This window comes from Danio rerio, chromosome 18 (genome assembly GCF_052040795.2).
Source record: "Danio rerio strain M-AB ecotype USA chromosome 18, GRCz13ab, whole genome shotgun sequence".
NCBI lineage: Eukaryota > Metazoa > Chordata > Actinopteri > Cypriniformes > Danionidae > Danio > Danio rerio.
Genome location: NC_141038.1, coordinates 42107647 through 42127025, shown reverse-complemented (window position 1 = coordinate 42127025; position 19379 = coordinate 42107647). Strand labels below are relative to the sequence as shown.

Genomic DNA, 19379 nt, shown 5'->3' with positions numbered 1-19379 from the left:
ACAACTAATACAAAAACAAGATGAATATTACTCAAAAAGGTTTCAAACAGAAATAATTTTTTCCAAGCCTAAAAAATCACTTTGAGTAAAAAAGTGATCATTTTTTTTATGCTTCAATGATTCAACAATAGCCCTACGATATATTCCTCAACAAATCTGAAAAGAAAAAAATCCCTTAAAAATTGTAAATCCAAAAAATAATTAAGTAAATAAAACTGTTTTATAAATTGGTTTCCTTACCAGAGGTAAAAAAAACAAAACTAGTTCACCAAACTTTTCATTTATGGCAAATGGACCAGACTGCATTATGAGGGATTAAAATAAAAGTGGATGCTATGTTACTTATTTTTCATTAAGCAGAGTTAATGTGTGAGTGTGTTTACCCTAGCTCTAGCCCGCTGAAACTGCTCTTCTCTGCGATCCAGTTCGTTCTGCAGCGACTGCTTTTCTTGCTCGAGTTCGGAAACTCTCTTCTGCAGCTTCAGGAACAGAGACATGTCCAGGATTGACTTGGAAACATCCTAAAGAGAACACATACATATTTTATTAATTACTTCAATTCATACAACCTTTCATAATGTCACAATGTGTGTTGTCTAAATCCGAATATTAAATTGGTCAAACATGGAGTCACTTTTAGGGCTCTATTTTGACGGTCCATGTGCAGAGCGCAAAACGCAGGGCGCAAACGCTTTCAGGGCGTGTCAGAATGCATTTTTGCTAATTTAAGGACAGGAAAATCCGCTTTGCGCCGTGGCACATGGTCTAAAAGGGTTGAGTTTATTTTCTTAATGAGTTATAGGTGTGTTTTGAGAATAAACCAATTAGAGTCTCATTTCCTATTCCCTTTAAGAGCCAGCTGCGTCGCACCATAAGCGCATTCGCTATTAACAGGACGTAAAGTAAGTCTAAGTGGAAAAAATTAGCATTTTACTTTAAACAGAAAACTGTTAAACAGAGCATCTACTGCGTGAGAATGAGAGATAATCGATCTACTTACATTTTCGCTCTTGGATAGGGAAACCTTTACGCACAGACATCAATTAGTCTATAAATAATTAATTGCATTTGTTAAGCGCAAATATTCATTTCAAAACTATTTCTAAATTCAGTTCTAATTTCCAGCAAACGAATAAAATGAACAATAATAACGAAGTGTGTTCAAAAACCTGAGTTATATCCTAAAACACATGCAGTGCCCTTTATGGTCTAAAACCTGACAGGTGGACAAATCTAAGCTTGTTTTTAATAAAACAAACATAAATATGGATATAATAAATAATACTGCTAATAATAATAACATCATACAAAAGCAAATTGTTATGAATGAACTGAAAAAGCCTCCCGAGATGAAGAAGACATAAAAGCAGTGATTTTTCATATTTATGTAGACTAAAAAATAATATGTTTTGTAATATTTTAATCCTTTATATTTATATCCTATACCTATTCTTAATATATCCTATATATATCCTTAATATTTACATTTTTTCTTATGTAAAGATATTTGCCTATTGCTCTCTTGTGCATATTAAGCAATGTGTAAGCGAGGCTCAACTCTGCGCTGGAGTTTAGACCGGGTTTGTTTTGGTCTAATAAAAAATCAATTTTAGTTTCTCAAAATAGCGACGCGCCAGCAGTGCGCCTCAGAACGCCTTCCTTTTTAGACCAGAACGCCTATGGGCGCACATATGAGCGCTAATGCATTTGCTATTTAAACAGCGTAGCGCAACGCCTCAAAACGTTGAAGCTGAAACTACCAAACAAGTATTGCGCTGCGCCTTGCGCCACATTGCGCCGGGTGTATGATAGGGCCCTTAAACTTCATTCATTCATTTTCCTTCGGGTTAGTCTCTATTTCAGAGGTTGCCATAGCGGAATGATCCGCCAAATATTCCAGCATATCTTTTATGCAGCGGATGCCGTTCCTGCCACTTCCAGTACTGGGAAACAACTATACACACACTCAACCACTTCTGCTAATTTAGTTTCATCGATTCACCTATAGCGCACGTCTTTGGAATGTGGGTGAAACCAGAGCATCCAGAGGACACCTGCGCAAAGTCCACATGACTCTCTTGCTCTTAACATACCTGCCAATATTTGTCTCCGGAAATTCCGGAGACAGGAAGGGGGTGGTGATGGGTGAGGGCAGGAGTAGCGGGATTGTCGGGGTTGTCGGGGGTGAGGTGTCTGAATAACAGCTAAGTAACTGTACTATGCACTGGTTTTCGGGCAGTCGATGCGATTGGATACTATACCGAAGTTGGCGAGCCGGGGGTGTTATATAGACTGTTCCAAAAAGCTGAGGACCGGGGGGAAGGATGACATTATGTGAGTTTTCCAGGAAAAATAACAAAACGGGAGGGTGACAGGAGATGGGTATGAAATGGGTCAGGAAAAACAGTGTTGGCAGGTATGGCTGTTAGGCGACAGTGCTAACCACTAGCCACTGTGCTGCCTTTTTAAACTTCATATTAGGCCAATTTACTGAAAGCTATCATAACCATTTGTGCAATGATATGAACATCTTTAAATGTTCTGCTCTGACCTCCCCGACGCGGGATCCCTCCTCTGACTCTGCGAACTCTGAGTTGTAGGTACATTCTGATTCGTTGCTGCTGTGTGTGGAGTCTGTGCGCCGGTGACCAGGTTTTGGAACATTCTAGAACAAAGAAAAGTCCCATTAGAGGATGAAAAGGCATAAAAGTACATATAAATTCAGAAATAACCATACTGATTTTGTTAGCTCACATTGCTAGTTTTGTGCTGAACAATTCATTTGTTCATGTCATTAAGAAAAATAAATAGTTTGCCCTTGTAATGTAAAATTGAAATCTGGAAAAGCACTTTCTGTTTGTTTTCAGTTAAATTAGCAGATTATGTCTGTCTGAGGTGTTGGGCGTGGCTAACATACTTAACCACGCCTCTCCAACTGTCAGTTTTGACAGAGCTATGACAACAAACAGAAATGGTGTTGAGGAGGTGTATGCTTGTATTAACTCTACCGAAACCCTTTTACTGATCTTTCTGAATTACATGCTTACTTTACTACATCCAATCAGCTCACAGTAGAAAAAAAACAAGCCACACCCACTGTTTGTCATTTAATATTCCGTCATAATACAAAAAAAGGTTAGAGCTTCTGGTTCATGCAGACTTTAATTATTTTTGTCATCAGGACAGTATGCGTTTTCTGCACAAGTGGAGCCAGTTTTTTTTTTGTTTTTGTTTTTTTAACACGTGGCTTACACATTATTTGGTTTTATTTTTTCTTCACTGCCTAGTTTGCACACAAGGTGTCAAGAACAAATCAGACTTTTGTTTTCAGACAGTGACCAAAGAGATGGAACAAGAGCTAGAACAATATTCTGAAGATGGTAGAAACAACAGACACTTACAGTACACTGATAAGTGATTGTGTGAAGGGATTAAAAAAGGTTTGAAACTCTATTTTACAAGAGTACACCAATAAGTTTGCTGATATAGTATTCTTTATTCACATTATTTCTTTAAAACCTATCCTAAAAATGTAGAGATTTATGACTATAAGGGTCAATATTGGAATAAAGATAATCATCATTTTCATACATTATCTGAAAGCTGTTTGGATAGGACAATATTTGGTTGACATACAAGTATTTGAAAATCTAAAAGTGTTGAAAATTGTCTTTAACATTGTCGAATGCATACTGTATCACTAATAAAAACTTAAATTTATATAGATTTAGGGATGGAAATTGACAAAATGTCTTTATGGAAGAGGATTTTCCTTAATATTTAAATAATTTTTGGCATAAAATGAAAGTGTATATTTTTGACTATACATTTTGACTATATTTGTACTTACTTTATTTATAAATCACAATATAACAACAGGTGTTGACCATTGTGCTGTACACAAATTATATAAAATGATCTGATAAGATCAAAGGAATAAAACAACATACAATATACTAAACATGAAAAATATCTAAAAACACAGCAAGCTCAGATAACTCGGGTATTTACAGCCTTTTCTAACAGATGAATTTTTAATTTCCCCTTGAACATGGATTCTGTAGCAATTATTCTAATAGAAAGAGGTAGACAGTTCCACAACGTGAAAAGTCCAGTCTCCTTTTTTCTTTAACTTTGATCTGGGTACTCATAACAATTTCTAGTAACACTTTATTTTGGTGGTCTATTTGAGTATTAGTAGACTGTCTGCTTATTATCTGTTGATACTGTTGCTAAACAGACATTTAACTGACTGAAAGAAACTTTGCAAGTCAACTTACACTAACCCTAACCTAAAAGTCTACTTAAAATCTAATGATAATTAATTGGCATGTAGATGCAATGTAACTTAAATTCAACAAACGGACCATCAAAATAAAGTGTGACCAAATTTCTGACTTGAAGACCTTAAACATCTAGCAAATGCATTTACAACCACATGGTACCAGACCATTTAAAACCTTAACTACAAATAGTAATTTAGTTATTTTAGTTTAATTTTAGTTATTCTCACAAATATACCTTAAGAAACGTAAGGTTTCAAAGACATAACAGAACATTTTTCAAAATTGATTGTTGCATAAATGTAGACATCTGCCCCATAATATTTGTGTAATCGGGTTTTATTTTATTATTATTTTCATTTATTTATTATTATTTAATTTGTATTTATAATGGTTTACACTTTATTTTGATGGTCGGTGTGTTGAATTTAAGTTACATTGCATCTACATGCCAACTAATTCTCATTAGATTACAAGTAGACTTTTAGGTTGGGGTTGGTGTAAGTTGACATGTACTTGCAAAATTTCTTATAGTCAGTTCAATGTCTGTTGAAGGAGCAGAATCAACAGATATTAAGCAGACAGTCCACTGATACTCAAATGGACCATCAAAATAAAGTGTTAACTTACAATTTTTTTTTCTATTACTATAAAAGAGTTGTTTGATATGTTTGATATCATTTAAATGATTTATATCGGTTAAATAATTCATAAACAAAACAAAACGTAAACATAAGGTTTTGGGGTTCAGGGTCAAATTAGTAAAATTTATTTGCCATTTCTAGCCATTTTTCACCTTAAATGTGTCAACATTTACGTCAAATTCCTAAAAATAATGTGTACTCGTTTAAAAAACTATGGTCTGTAAGTTTTATGTATTTGTTGCCAGAGGTTTAAAACCTGCAATTGCAATTATTTGTGGAATAATCATCTTTATATGGATGTGCATCGGCTTGGATTATTTTTTCTGTGGATAAGTTTTTCTGTGTATTTTTGGCTGTCAGTTCCTGCACCAAAGAAAACTGGGAATCACACATTTTGGAAACTAAATTGAAAGTCTCTATCGTTAAATGATTCATTCAGCAAATTTGTTGATTAGTTCAGCAACTGAATGATGCAATGAGCCATTTGTAAAGAAATGCAATGACAAACTAGTCTTGTTTTCAAAAATAACAAGTCAGAATTAAGTGAGTTTTTCCCTAAAACAAGTTAAATAATCGGTGAATGGGTAAACAAAGTGAAAACAAGATTATTTGAACCACGTTGACATTTCATTTAGCTTGTTTTAAGGAAAAACTCACTTAATTTTGACTTATTACTTCTAAAAACCAAAAAATATATATATTTTTGTTTGCCTAGAAAATGCTGCTTGGTTTAAGAATTTTTTGATATTTGGACTAGAAACAAGGCAAAAACACTAAGTAAACATTTTTTTTTTTTTGCTGCAAAGTTTGCCTAGGCTGTGGAATAAAGCTAATAACATTGTAAATATTGTCTAATTTTATGCACAGGGCAATCTGTTCCCTTTATAAGACCTCACTGTATCACCAGGAGGCACATAAAGTGATTTAAAGTTTAGGTATACGTTTATTTATGACCTCAATAATGGCTGACCATTGACTTGCATTATATAAATCACTAAGAAACATGGATTCAGCTAAAAAAATCATCTTTAATGTTCTACTAAAGAAAACATAGAGTCACCTACATTTTCAATAAGGGTAAGAAAATTAACTGTAAACTTTCCCTTTAACAAGTCTAAAAAAGCAGCTGCTGAAATACTAATGTGTCCTTATGGGACATATTATTAAGTGTTTACACACCGCTGTATGAGTTTGACTAACTGAGAAGTATTTCAGACAACCCATCAAACAGTGTGAAGTTTTCAAAATGTGAAGTTTTGTGTGTACTCACCACAGCGAGTGTGATCTCCTCTTTCAAATCGTCGTATTTCTCCTCTAGTCGGAGGTGCTCGGTGAGGAGATTTTGGTAGCGAGATCGCTCCTCGTTTAAATCGTTTTCTAACTGCTGGGTTTCCTCTTTCAGAGCTCTCTGCATTTTGTCTATTAAACACACACACATGCATGTTATAAGTAAAACGTTGAACCAGTGTTGAATTACAAAATCATCTGACTGCAGACTGACTCAAGATGTTGACACTAAAACAGGACAGGGACAATTATCACGTTAGAAAAACACACAGAGAAATGACAGACACTGTTAATAAAGGACTTCGATTTGTTTTTCTGTTTAAGATCTTAGTGTACACTACAAATAGCAGTGTCAGACTGTGTTTTCACAACATTTTTGTATTATTCTGCTGTTTTTTATATGTGTAGCTATGCAGCCATTATGTTTTCCCCTTCATTTGGTCAAAGTCTTCCCTTAAATACATTATACACTATATAAAATACTAGGTTCCACGCAATTCCTTCATATTGTCCCAACACAAATTGATTAAGTTAACTTCGAACGTTGAACATTAAACAGGTAAGTTGTCCCAAAAAATCCCTCAAGTATTTTGTTGATTCAGCTCATTTTAAATAAGTAGTTTGAATAAGCAGCAAATTTGTATTTTTTCGTGTTTATAATGTTTATTTAAATAATCAATTTTGTGATTGACCAATCAGATTAAAGTATTCCAGAGAGCCGTGTAATAAAAATAGCTAACCAATGAAAATTGGATGCATTTATACAGGTTACAAATGAGAAACTACAGGTTTTGGGAAACACTCGTCACTAAATCGTTCTTTTCCTAAATGATGCAATACTATGATAGTTGATACTATCATACTATGATAGTTGAGCTGCGAGTTACAGCGTTGTTTGGGAAACGCACCCCAGTTTAAATTTTTCTTTTTTTTTTGAGTGTAGAAACACTATTATGACTCACTTTAAGTATTTATTAGACAACAGGGCTCTTATTTAAAGTATAAAAAACATCATTTGACAGAACAAAATCGGTTAACTTACCACTTATGAGTCTTTGTAACGACAACAAAGTTTTAAAATTGCAGACTGCATCTTTATGAATACAGTCATGACTGACTGACTAATGAATAAAGTTGTAAATCTGTTTATAACGGTTATAAACATGTACTGTATATTGAACAATGAAATGCATCACTAGTAAGTATTGACATTATTCTGCGTTTTGGTATTAACAAAGACTATAGAATACACAAGACATGCCTCTCATATACTTTTGTATGGGGAAAAGTGTAACTGTCAATATGGCGATTGAAGCCCTGTCTTCTAGTACAGGAGCCAATCAGCGATCGCTATAGAATGACAATTCTCCATGGTGATGGTGTTTTTTGTGATACGAGCATTTCAAAATGAAAGTAAATAGACAGGTGTTGTTTAATTTTATTGGTTATTCGTAATATGTAATGTAATCGTGAGCTTGGCTAACAGTTTTGGAGAATTTGATGTTTCCCCATTAAGACAGAATACCTGAGTATACTGCCCGAGAGGCGTTTCAAAGATGGCCGCCAAGTTACATGACTTGCCTTAAAGCAAAGAGCAAAGAATCACAAAGAGGCGACACTCTAGTGCGATTTGAGAAACAGCCATTAGATGCCGCTAGTGTCACGCAGTGGCCATTTTATAATGAAAATTCCAATAGAACAACAGCATATTATAAGTCTGTAAAATAAACTATTAAAAGTGCTGATGATTGTGATAGTAAGTGTTGTATTGTCATCTTTCAGGTTGTATCTGAGCTTTAATATGCTTTTAAAATAAATAAATAAAAAAAGGAGCAGGTTGCCATCGCAACAGCAATAAGATCCAATGGACGGCTGATGGCTTTCACTCCAAAATGGTGGAATCGCGGGGCTGTTGCTGGGTGCTGCTGTTGCAATAGAATGTTCTGATGAGTGTCGCCTCTTAATGATTCTAAGCTCTTTGCTTAAAGGGACTTTGGTATTAATAACATAATTCTAAATAAAGCTCTAACTGTCATTATAATACATTATAGGTGACTTCATAGATACATTTTTAAGGTTAATTATAAATAATTATAAACTAAGCTATAATTCATTATGAGCATGGGCATCATAGAAAATGCTTTAAGTCAGAATTATTAGCTCTCAAGAAGTTTTCTGCTCAATGGGAAGACTTTTTAAAACACATTTCTAAACATAATAGTTTAAATAACTCATTACTAATAACTGCTTTATTTTGTCTTTGCCATGACGACTAAATAATATTTACCTAGATATTTTTTGACTAGATATTAGGTTATTTGGTTATCTAGGCAGGTTAGGGTAATTAGGCAAGTCTATACAGTGGTTTGTTCTGTAGACAAAAACATTGCTTAAAGGGGCTAATAATTCAGACCTTTAATAATACTTAATTAAGACTTTCTTCACAAGAAAAAAAAGATATACTGCATTCCTTGCTCTGTTAAACATTATTTGGGAAATATAAAAAAAAAAAAAAAAAAATATATATATATATATATATATATATATATATATATATATATATATATATATATATATATATATATATATATATATATATATATATATATATATATATATATATATATATTGACTTCAACTATATACTGGCTGCTTTGACTATACCTGTCCACTGCTGGCTCTGTTCCTGGATCAGTTGGTTTAGGTTGTTTTTCTCTGTCTTCAGCAGCTGGTTTTGCTCTTTTAGCTCTGAGATCATCTGTCACAAACATCCCACAATCAGTCAACATGTCATATTTTACTCTGTCAAGATTACACAAAACAATGCTAGTTGTAGTTTGCTATTGTGTCACAAATGAAGGGTCAAAATTGATATAACCACTGAGGAATGTTTATTTACTCAACACGCATGCAGTATAGTATTCTAGTTCTCGTTCTAGTGCAATTCTAGTAATAGGGTATATGCAGAGCTACTGTTTCTTCCCATACTGATAAACTTTCGATGAATGGTTAATGTGACTTTTTTTCCCTTTTATATGGTTCCTTTTACAGCATCGATGTTGTGATGTAATTAAAATGCAATCAGTTAAATAGATTTTGGCATTTATTTAAGTAGATGTTTACTCGCACGCACCTATCAGGATCGGCAGGCAAGCGCAGAAGCTCCATTGAATATACTAGGGTAAAATTAATGTTCATATTTTGAAGACATGATGGGGAAAATGTAATTTAATGCAGTGCTTCCTGTACAATCTGAGACCCACTTTATATCGGATATCACTCAGCCAGTGGAGATCACAAATTTTTAAAGAAAACAGACATTAAATGCGCCGATTTTGCAAGGGTATACAGTTCACCGGAAACACTTAACCCAGGTTACTGTCAAATTAAAAGTCCTTTTAGCATACTTCCGCATATACCCTATTGTTCTAGTCCTCTAACACCCTTAATACAAATACATCTGTTTTAAGTGCTAGTCACTGTCTCTCTCTCACCTGAGTGAATGCACAATTCTCCTCTGCTCCCAGGTCTTATTAAACCCTGAATATGAAGATACACAGAGTATATCTGTGTCTTTAGAGGCCTCTAGAATCTATAAGGATTGCCTAATACCAGGGGAGTGGGTCACCTTGGTTCTTGTGGGACTAATTTAGCTAATCTGGGGACCTGCTATGGGATTGGAATTGGCAAATTTTGTTTAAACAAATGAATTTGTATCAACACTGCAGTGGAACTAGTATGGCTTGATAAGCTACTCATTAGGTAACTTAAGGTCAAACTACTTTTCTAAAAAAAAAAAAAAAAAAAAAAAAAACAGTTGGCTAGAATACAAGTTACAACAAAAACGTACATTAAAATAATTGTTTTCCCCTTTCACATTGAAATACATTGCAAGTTGTTAATTTACACTATTAACAAAACATTAACTAGGACTTTTAGCTCAATAAACTACTAATTAGGTAGTATTTGGGTTCAGGTATTGGGTAGGATTAGGGATGTAAAATTAGATGCTTTATGACTTCTAATAAATAGTTCATAAGTTAATTTGGCTCAGGCAATAAGGCAGTAGTAAATGATGTGAATTGTTATTTAAACTGCAGTCAATTTTTATATATCTATATATAAATATACAAGAAACTTTCATGAAAAGACTTTTTAAATGTAACTTTTTTAAATGAATCAGTTGACTAAAATAAGCCATTCAAACCGACTTCCAGGAACATAACGGTTTCATTAATCAATGAATGAGTTCATTTCCAATTCATTTTTTCAGAATATTTAAACGAATGCTTCAAATAAACTGATTCGTTAAAGCCAATTATTCTTAGCTCTTAGCGAGGGAGCTCTAGCGCCTAAGTATTTTGATGATATTTTTGTTTCATTCATTGCTATGATTATCACTATGTCAATCACCCGAGTTTCAACAGTTACATTTATATGAAAACTCAATCTTTGCAGTATGTACTGTAGTCACTTGTCATGTTAGCTGTGTTTTCATTAATCCAGATGACACTAAACCAGAAGTACCATAACTTCCAGAAGTTTGTGAAAGAAAAACCAGGTAACCCTATATACAATCACCGGCCAGTTTATTAGGTACACCTTACTTGTACCAGGTGGGACCCCCTTTTGCCTTCAGAACTGCCTTAATTCTTCCTGGCATAGATTCAACATGGTACTGGAAATATTCCTGAGAGATTTTGATCCATATTGACATGATTGCATCACGCAGTTGCTGCACATCCATGATGCCAATCTCCTTCCACCACATACAGGAGTGGAACCTTGTGTGGCTTTCTGCTGCTGTAGCCCATCTGTCTCAAGGTTTGATGTGTTGTGCATTCAGAGATGCTCTTCTCTGCATACCTCGGTTGTAACGAGTAGTTATTTGAGACACTGTTGCCTTTCTATCCGCTCGAACCATTCTCCTCTGACCTCAGGCATCAACTAGGCATTTGCGCCAACAGAACTACCGCTTACTGGATTTTTTCTCTTTTCCGTACCATTTCCTGTAAACTCTAGAGATGGTTGTGCATGAAAACCCCAGTAGATCAGCAGTTTCTGAAATACTCAGACCAGCCCGTCTAGTACCAAAAACCATGCCACGTTCAAAGTCACTTATATCACCTTTCCTCACCATTCTGATGCTCAGTTTGAACTGCAGAAGATTGTCTTCACCATGTCTAAATGCATGAGTTGCTGCCATGTGATTGGCTGATTAGAAATTTGCCTTAACAAGTAGTTGGACAGGTGTACCTACAGTAATAAAGTGGCCGGTAAGTGTAATCTGCACACTTAGAATCATTTATGCTTATCAAATAGTGAAATATTTGGTAATGCTTAATAGGATTCAGTATTCAGTATAGTTTGCAAACTATATAGTTTGCAAACAGTATAGTTAACAAACTAGATTAGGCACTTAACAGCTTTTACCTTTTCCATCTCGTCCTGGTAGGTCTGAGCCCAGTCCTCAATGGCTTTCTTCTCCTTCTGTGTGTTCTGCAGGTCTTTGCGCAGTCGCTCCAGCTCCTCCAGAAGAGATGTGACTTTGTTGGCGTTGTTTTTGGCGTCCTCCTCTGCTCCCCGCAGACGCGTCACTTCGGCGCGCATACGCTCCGACTCAACAGCATGGCTGGTCTCTAGAGTGTTCAAACGTTCGCTCATGGAACGGTTCTCCTTGTTCTAGAGGAAAAACAAAACAGAACATCAATTTAATCATATTAAACCCTATAAAGTTACTGTATAACTCTATACATCATCTTATGTAGAGATACACATTTTCTTTACAATGAATTTCCATATTGTTAGTAATATTTTAAGTTCTACTTTATTAGCCAGGCATGCTTTTAAAATAATGTTATATTAAATTGTGAGTATCAGATATAATGCATTTTGTTATGTTTAATTGTACTATACATCACATAAACCAACGTATTATATTTGTTGCACCACACAAGTACAACAACAGTTTTGTTTAATAAACTAAGCATTTAATTATTAACTTCTCAAAAATGATACTGGGAAATCTAAAATGACATCTTACTGGAAATGTAAGAATGTTCAAAGTTTTGCTCAGTTTGGGCTTCTGAATATGTGATTTTGTCCTACAGTATGAGCTCCATAATGTCACTATGGCATAATATATGATAAAAACCAACAACACCTAAACACATTTTTGAGACTGATGGTATGACTGATTTATTGATTGATTTTGATTTGATTAATTTATTTTGAACAGTATAATACGTTTTTTTTTAAATATTCAAAGATAAATACATTTCATCATAATCAACAAAACATCTTCATATGTAAACTCAAAAATAACAATTGATTTTAAACAGATCAAAATGGCACATGATGAAGTACATTATTATTAAGCTTATTAAATTGATTGTTATTGATTGATTGAGGCTTATTAAATTGCTTGTTATTGATTTCTAAGGCTTGAAACTCCAGGGCTGAAAAGGAGTCCCACTCCGGCCCTGGTTATATCTAATGAACGTAAACAGGCTGATGTTGTGCTTTAGTTGCCTAATATGTCAAATATACCCTATCTTTCCGTAATATTTATATAAATAATCATTTTAAATGATGCTTATGCATTTTTTTTTTTATTAAACTAGAAACTAAAAAATTGACAATGAAAATATGACAACATAAACTGTTTTTCAGTTTTTCTTTTCAGCCCTGGAGTTTCAAGCCTTAGACCGGCCCACCTCAGTTCAGGACTGACTATATTACAATAAGGTCATTTCTAATTCAGTTTCTAATGACACTATCACGTCTTTTTCAAGAAAACAGCTGCTTTAGAACTTCAAATGTTTAACAACCTTACAGTTTTGTATGTCTTAACAATAAAAATGAAAAAAAAAAATAATTAACTCAGGTGAGGATCGTACACAGGTCGACGGCGTGGCAACCCAAAGTGCTGACCGCTGGACCACAATGGCACTGATATCGATTGTGTGGCCGGAATAATACTTAATCCTCATCATTACCCTGCAGGCTAAAGTTTACTCATGGGGCTGCGAGACAATAAATAAGAAGAGCGGAGCTGTGGCAAAATAATGGATAAAAATTGTGAGGCTATGGTCAAATAAATAAATAAATGAAAAAAAGTGCGACTGCGACTGCTGCTTTCTCTGTTCGCCATGCTAGAGAGGAACAGTCTGCGCAAATAGAGTGCAGAGTAAGTGTCCTTGACTACAGCTCTCCTCTGATTGGCTGAAAGGTACGAGTTGCCCTGAGTCTGGCAGGAAAGTCTCAAAAATACACACACACGTATCCAGGGGGAGTCGTACGTGAAAGAGGATTTGCACATTCTCATTCAGGATGAACTCGCAAGTTTTAAACATTCAAAACTTTTTGTACACTCTTATACATTTGCAAATGGTGTTTTGCATTTGTGAAACGTATTTTATGAAAATGTATTTTTATTTTGAGCATGTGAAATTTTTTTGTGAATATAAATAAATATTTTACGCAAGTGAATTTGGCTATGCATGTGTAAATCGTGTCTATTGCGTGAATTACTTTTGTGTCTTATCTGTCTCCATAAAACTGAAACTCCAATTTTTATGCAAACCCTTCCCTCTCTCTCCCCCCCGACACTCCCACCTAAACAGAGCTGGACCCACTTTCTTGAATTGTTTTCTAGAGGTGAGAAAATGCCCAGGCTGAGACGGGGAATTCGTGGCTCTTTAAATATAATTTAATCGCATCATAAATGTGTAATCTTTTATGGTAAATTTATATTTATTTTAATTTCATGCACTGAAGCAGTAATCTCCATGCGTTAAGCAAAGGGTGCAAAAAACTGCACAAAAAATATTTTATATTTCTATTTTTATATATTATTTTACAAAAAATATTTATAAAACAATTAAATACATATACAATATATATATATATATATATATATATATATATATATATATATATATATATATATATTTATTTATTTATTTATTTAAAAAGTTTATCATTATTACCGATTTAATCGAATAAATTATTATTAAAGCAACACAATTACACTTGCAAGCACTTTAACTTTATCCAAAATCTACTCACTATTTTTCAACCTTCTAAAAATACTACATTAAAGTTCAAGCAATGTCAGGGATTTCCAGCACCTGCAGGGATGCGCCTGCACCTCATAATGCACCTCAGCCTCCCAGGGTGAAGTGTCTTACCTGATCGTCTATCCTGCGCTGCAGCTGCATGATCTTGTTCTCCATGCCGATGTTGAGCTTCTTGAAGTGTTCGACCGAGCGTGCTTCGATCTTGAGCTTCTTGAGTTCTCGTTTGGCTCGCATTCGCCGAATGCAGCACTGCAGGTAAACGATGGCTTTGAGCGAGCGCTTGAACCACTGCCGAGCCAGCCAGCCACGCACCATCTTCTGAATAATGACAGCCTTGTGCTCACGCAGCAGCTAAAAAAAAAACAAACACACAACACAAGATGAATAAAAGACAATGATCAGAAAACATTACCAACATATACAAGTGAACAACAGCGATCATCCATTAGTAGTTGAGTGGAATTTTCACTTTTTTTTTTCTTTCACACCTTCTGTCTTTTTAATTTGCAGATATTACACATCCTGCCTGGTAATCCGCTGCTGATCAACAGAGCTCAGACGGAAGAAAAATAGAGGAGAGGGAGACAAGTAAGAGTAATAATACAGCTTCAGCTGCTGTGGTCTGTCAGTGGGACAGTCCCGACACTGGAACAACCTGCTCCCCTGTGAGATCACATGACTAAACACATGAGGTCACCGCCACACTGTTACTTCATCCTCTTTATGGGCTGCAAAATAAACTTACAAACTCCAAACTAGCAACAAGCTAGGATGAACTGGGAAGAATGCACTGAAAAAATGATTCATTTGGTTTACTACATTTTTTTAAATGTAAGTGCACTGTAAAAAATGCAAGCGTGCACATAATTCGTTCATGCTGTCCCAACACAAATTCATTATGTTAATGTAACTAATTTAAGTGTATTGAAAAAAAAATCAAGTTTCACCAAAAAAAAAAAAAAAAAACTTCATAATTGTTTTGTTTTAGCTCAATTTAAATAAGTAGTTTGAACAAGTGGTACACTTTTTAAAATGTGGTTGCAAACAATTTGTATGGGCTGAATTTACAAATTAGGTTGAACATTACTCAGTTTTATTTGTTTGTTTTAATTCAACCATGTACATTTTATGCTACCACTTACCTTAAAACAATTAGTAAATCCAATGAATCCTTATTTTTTCAGTGTGTGTGTGGGAAGGATGTCAGAATCAGATTGATATTTTTGTTTTAACCCTCCTGTCGACTGTTTGATGAGTTTTTCTAAAATGACCCAACTTTAGAAAAAATATATAATTTTCTTTTTTTTAAAAATATTTTTATGAAGGTTGTACACATTTAGGGTACAACGGTTGTCATATGGGTCAATTTTGACCTGCTTGCTATAAAATACCTTGCTAGCAGGTCAAAACTGACCAAAAGGACAATCGTTTTATAGCTAGCAGGTCAAAATTGACCCAAAGGACAAGGCTCTCTCTCTCTCTCTCTCTCTCTCTCTCTCTCTCTCTCTCTCTCTCTCAAATTCAAAGAGCTTTATTGGCATGACTGTAAAACAAATCACAATGTTGCCAAAGCAATAACAAAATACCGAACATTCATATAGATAAAAGAAATATAAGTAATAATAAACAAACACATATACATATCGTTATATTATACATATATGTTGTCACAATAAACAAGTTAATAAAACTCTCTCTCTCTCTCTCTTTCTCAAAACACACTGTGGTTGAAACAAATTTGGCTATTGTTGCTTATTCAAAATGCAATGCTAATTTATAATTGCATCGCTAGAAAATTAAAATAATATTTGGTGCAAATAGTAAATTAAAAAAATAAGTCAAGCTTTTTTACTGAATTACCATTTTTATTCAACTTCAAATTAGTTGTTTACTTTGCTAGAAGCTTAAAACATTTTTCTAATAAACTTACATTGTCATGTTCAACTGAATTGGAAAACTGAAATCAGAAAAAAGCTGGAAAATAATAATTTTTTATGTGAAATCTGCATTAAAGTTCAACATTTTTGATACATATTTTATGTGTCTGAAAAAACCTCTAATGCTCACCAAAGCTGGATTAATTGACCATGAGTTCTATCATTTTATTCTATGAACTATTATCGTAATACTTTAAAGTCACAATTCATGCTATTAACATGAAGTTGTGTATACAGCAGAGTAAATAAGTATTGAACACGTCACCATTTGTCTCAGAAAACACATTTCTAAAGGTGCTGTTGATTTGAAATTTTCACCGGATGTTGATGGCAACCAAAGAAATCCTCATACAGTATGCAAAGAAAACAAATCTAATTAGTTTACAAATAAAGTTATGTGTGATAAAATGAAATGACACAGGGAAAAAGTATTGAACACATGAAGAAAGGGAGGTGTAGAAAGGCAGTGTAAAGGCAGGATAAAACCAGAGTGGAGATTTCATCAAGACAATGATCGACAGCCACGGAAACTCTCAAATTCTTTCAGAGAAAGAAAATCAAGCTGTAGAATGGCCCAGCCAATCATCTGATTTGAATCCAATAGAAAATACGAAATAAAGATCAGATTTGATAGACGAGACCCACAGAACCCTCAAGATTTTTATACACTGTTGAAATCTGTGAAAAAAAAATCACACCTGAGCAATTTGAGTGACTTCATTCTTTATATGAGAGACGTCTTTAAGCTGCCATCACCAAAAAAGCCTTCTTTATAAAGTATTATATACAGTAAATTTCAGTTGTTCAGTACTTTCTCCTTGTGTCATTTCACAGTTATTACACACAACTTATCTTTAAGATTATTTTGAATTTGTTTGTATTTTGTATTGTTGGTGTTTTTACCAAAATTTGGTTAAATTCCATGTCAACAGCTTCTTTATAAATATTATTCTCAGGATAAAACATGATGCTTTCAATAATTATTTCCACTGCTGTAGATTTTGTGTAGGATTAGGGATGTAGAATAAAAATCTTTTTAAAAATCTGTTAATATCACAAAACTAGGCAGATAATAAGCCAGTAGCTAATACAGTGAATTATGACTTAAACGAAAGTCTTATCAGTATTATGAACAATTTCTAAACTTATCATCACATCCAATTGAATTTAAGCATCTTTAGTGTCATGTGATCCTTTAGAAATCATTCTAATTGGCCATTTTAGTGATCAAGAATGATTTTTCATTATTAATGACATTGAAAACTGTTTTGCTGCTTAATAAAAAAAAAAAAACATTAATTTCCAGATTATTTTGATTAACAGAAAGTTTAAAACAAGCGTATTACTTCTGTAACTGTCTTTACTCTCAATTTTACCCAACTTTGCTCAATAAAACTGTACTGATTTGAGCTGTAGTCTAAGTTCTGTTTAGAAACATTCGCTTAGAAACTGTAACTGCACCTTTAACACCATTCAATTCTCTAGCTGTGTAAATAACAGCTTTCAGTGCTCATGTGTCAAATGCCTGAAATAATACTCTGGTTTCTAGTGTGTTAATTATAAACCACTCTGCCAGCATCATACATTACCTTGATGTGCATTAACATACAAACAGCATAAGTATCTGTTACTGGAAAAACAAATAGGAGCAGTGTGCTTGTGACTGACTCTGATTGATTGATGAAATTGAGAGAGTGTATCAGAGATTTGCTCCTCACCGCTTTGTAAAGCTGTCTGGCCATATACGCTCTGAGGATGCACTGCATGGCCAGCGCGGCAGCCTGCTTGCGTTTGTAACACGTTTTCTGGATGTACATGCGCTGGTACTTCTGAATAATGATCGCAGCACGTGTGCGACGCAGGAATTTGGCAAGACTGTGAAGAAAGGAAGAACAACACAGACGTAAATGTATACTCATTTTTTTACCTCAATCTTATATTATATTATTATAGGTGTTATAAGACATTACAGGTGTTATAAGACATTCATTAGCCATTATTATTAAAGCTTACAAATTTGGTAATGACTTTTGACTGCATTATGAGGAAATTGGTCTCAAATTATTCCTTGGGTCATGCCGACAACACAGATACCAATTACAGTGCATCCGAAAGGTATTTATAGTGCTTCACTCTTTCCACAGTTTCTTATGTTACAGCCTTATTCCAAAAATGGATTAAATTCATTTATTTCTTCAAAACTCTACACACAATACCCCATAATGACAATGTGAAAAAAATAGTTTTTTAAATTGTTGCAATTTTTTTTTTAAATCCTGAAAATTCACAAGTACATAAGTATTCACAGCCTTTGCTCAATATTTGTTGATGCACCTTTGGCAGCGATTACAGTCTCAAGTCTTTTTGAATATAATGCCACAAGCTTGGCACACCTGTCTTTGTGAATTTTTGCCCATTCCTCTTTGCAGTACCTTTCCATCTCTATCAGGTTGGATGGCAAGCGACGGTGTACAGCCATTTTTAGATCTCTCCAGAGATGTTCAATAGGATTTAGGTGTGGGCTCTGGCTGGGCCACTCAAGGACATTCACCAAGTCGTTTTGAAGCCAACTCTGGAGAACTATGAAGCAGATTTTCATTCAGGATGTCTCATTGCTGCATTCATCTTTCCCTCTATCCTGATTAGTCTTCCAGTTCCTGCTGCTGAAAAACATCCCCACAGCATGATGCTGCCACCACCATGCTTCACTGTAGGGATGGTATTAGCCTGGTGATGAGTGGTGCCTGGTTTTCTCGAAACGTAACGCCTGGCATTCACTCTAGAGAGTTAAATTTTAGTCTCATCTGACCAGAGAATTTTGTTTCTTGTGGTCTGAGAGTCCTTCAGATGCCTTTTGGCAATTTCCAGGTGGGGCGTGGCGTCCGTCTGGCCACTCTACCATACAGGCCTGATTGGTGGATTGCTGCACAGATGATTGTCCTTCGGTAAGGTTCTCTTCTCTCCATGGAAGAATGCTGTAGCTCAGACAGAGTGACCATCGGATTACGGGTCATCTCCCTGACTAAGGCCCTTCTTACCTGATCACACAGCTTAGATGGCCGGCCAGCTATAGGAAGAGTTCTGATGGTTCCAAACATCTTCCACTTATGGATGATGGAGGCCACTGTGCTCATTGGAACATTCAGA

At 34.7% G+C, this 19379-nt stretch overlaps 1 protein-coding gene and 1 long non-coding RNA gene across 20 annotated transcripts in view; one reads left to right on the top strand and one right to left on the bottom strand.

The window, feature by feature from the left end:
- Nucleotides 1–19379, top strand: part of LOC147839797 (uncharacterized) — a 516604-nt gene that overhangs the window by 368624 nt on the left and 128601 nt on the right. The window lies entirely within an intron of this gene.
- The window catches only part of myo5aa (myosin VAa), a 164030-nt gene that overhangs the window by 28974 nt on the left and 115677 nt on the right, over nucleotides 1–19379 (bottom strand). For 15 of the 19 annotated variants that reach the window (XR_015515196.1, XR_015515197.1, XR_015515194.1 and 12 more), the window contains 7 exons: nucleotides 17951–18107; nucleotides 14407–14646; nucleotides 11648–11896; nucleotides 8879–8972; nucleotides 6198–6346; nucleotides 2552–2665; nucleotides 384–521 (listed from right to left, as the gene is read on the bottom strand). Coding sequence is in view for 13 of the 19 variants with exons in the window: in XM_087293353.1 (XP_087149479.1) it covers nucleotides 384–521; nucleotides 2552–2665; nucleotides 6198–6346; nucleotides 8879–8972; nucleotides 11648–11896; nucleotides 14407–14646; nucleotides 17951–18107 (1141 nt within the window). In the remaining 6 variants the exon portion in view is untranslated. Of the gene's footprint in view, nucleotides 1–383; nucleotides 522–2551; nucleotides 2666–6197; nucleotides 6347–8878; nucleotides 8973–11647; nucleotides 11897–14406; nucleotides 14647–14783; nucleotides 15728–17950; nucleotides 18108–19379 lie in introns of those variants that run through there. The other 4 variants (XM_087293361.1, XM_087293362.1, XM_087293363.1 and 1 more) reach the window with 1 other exon arrangement.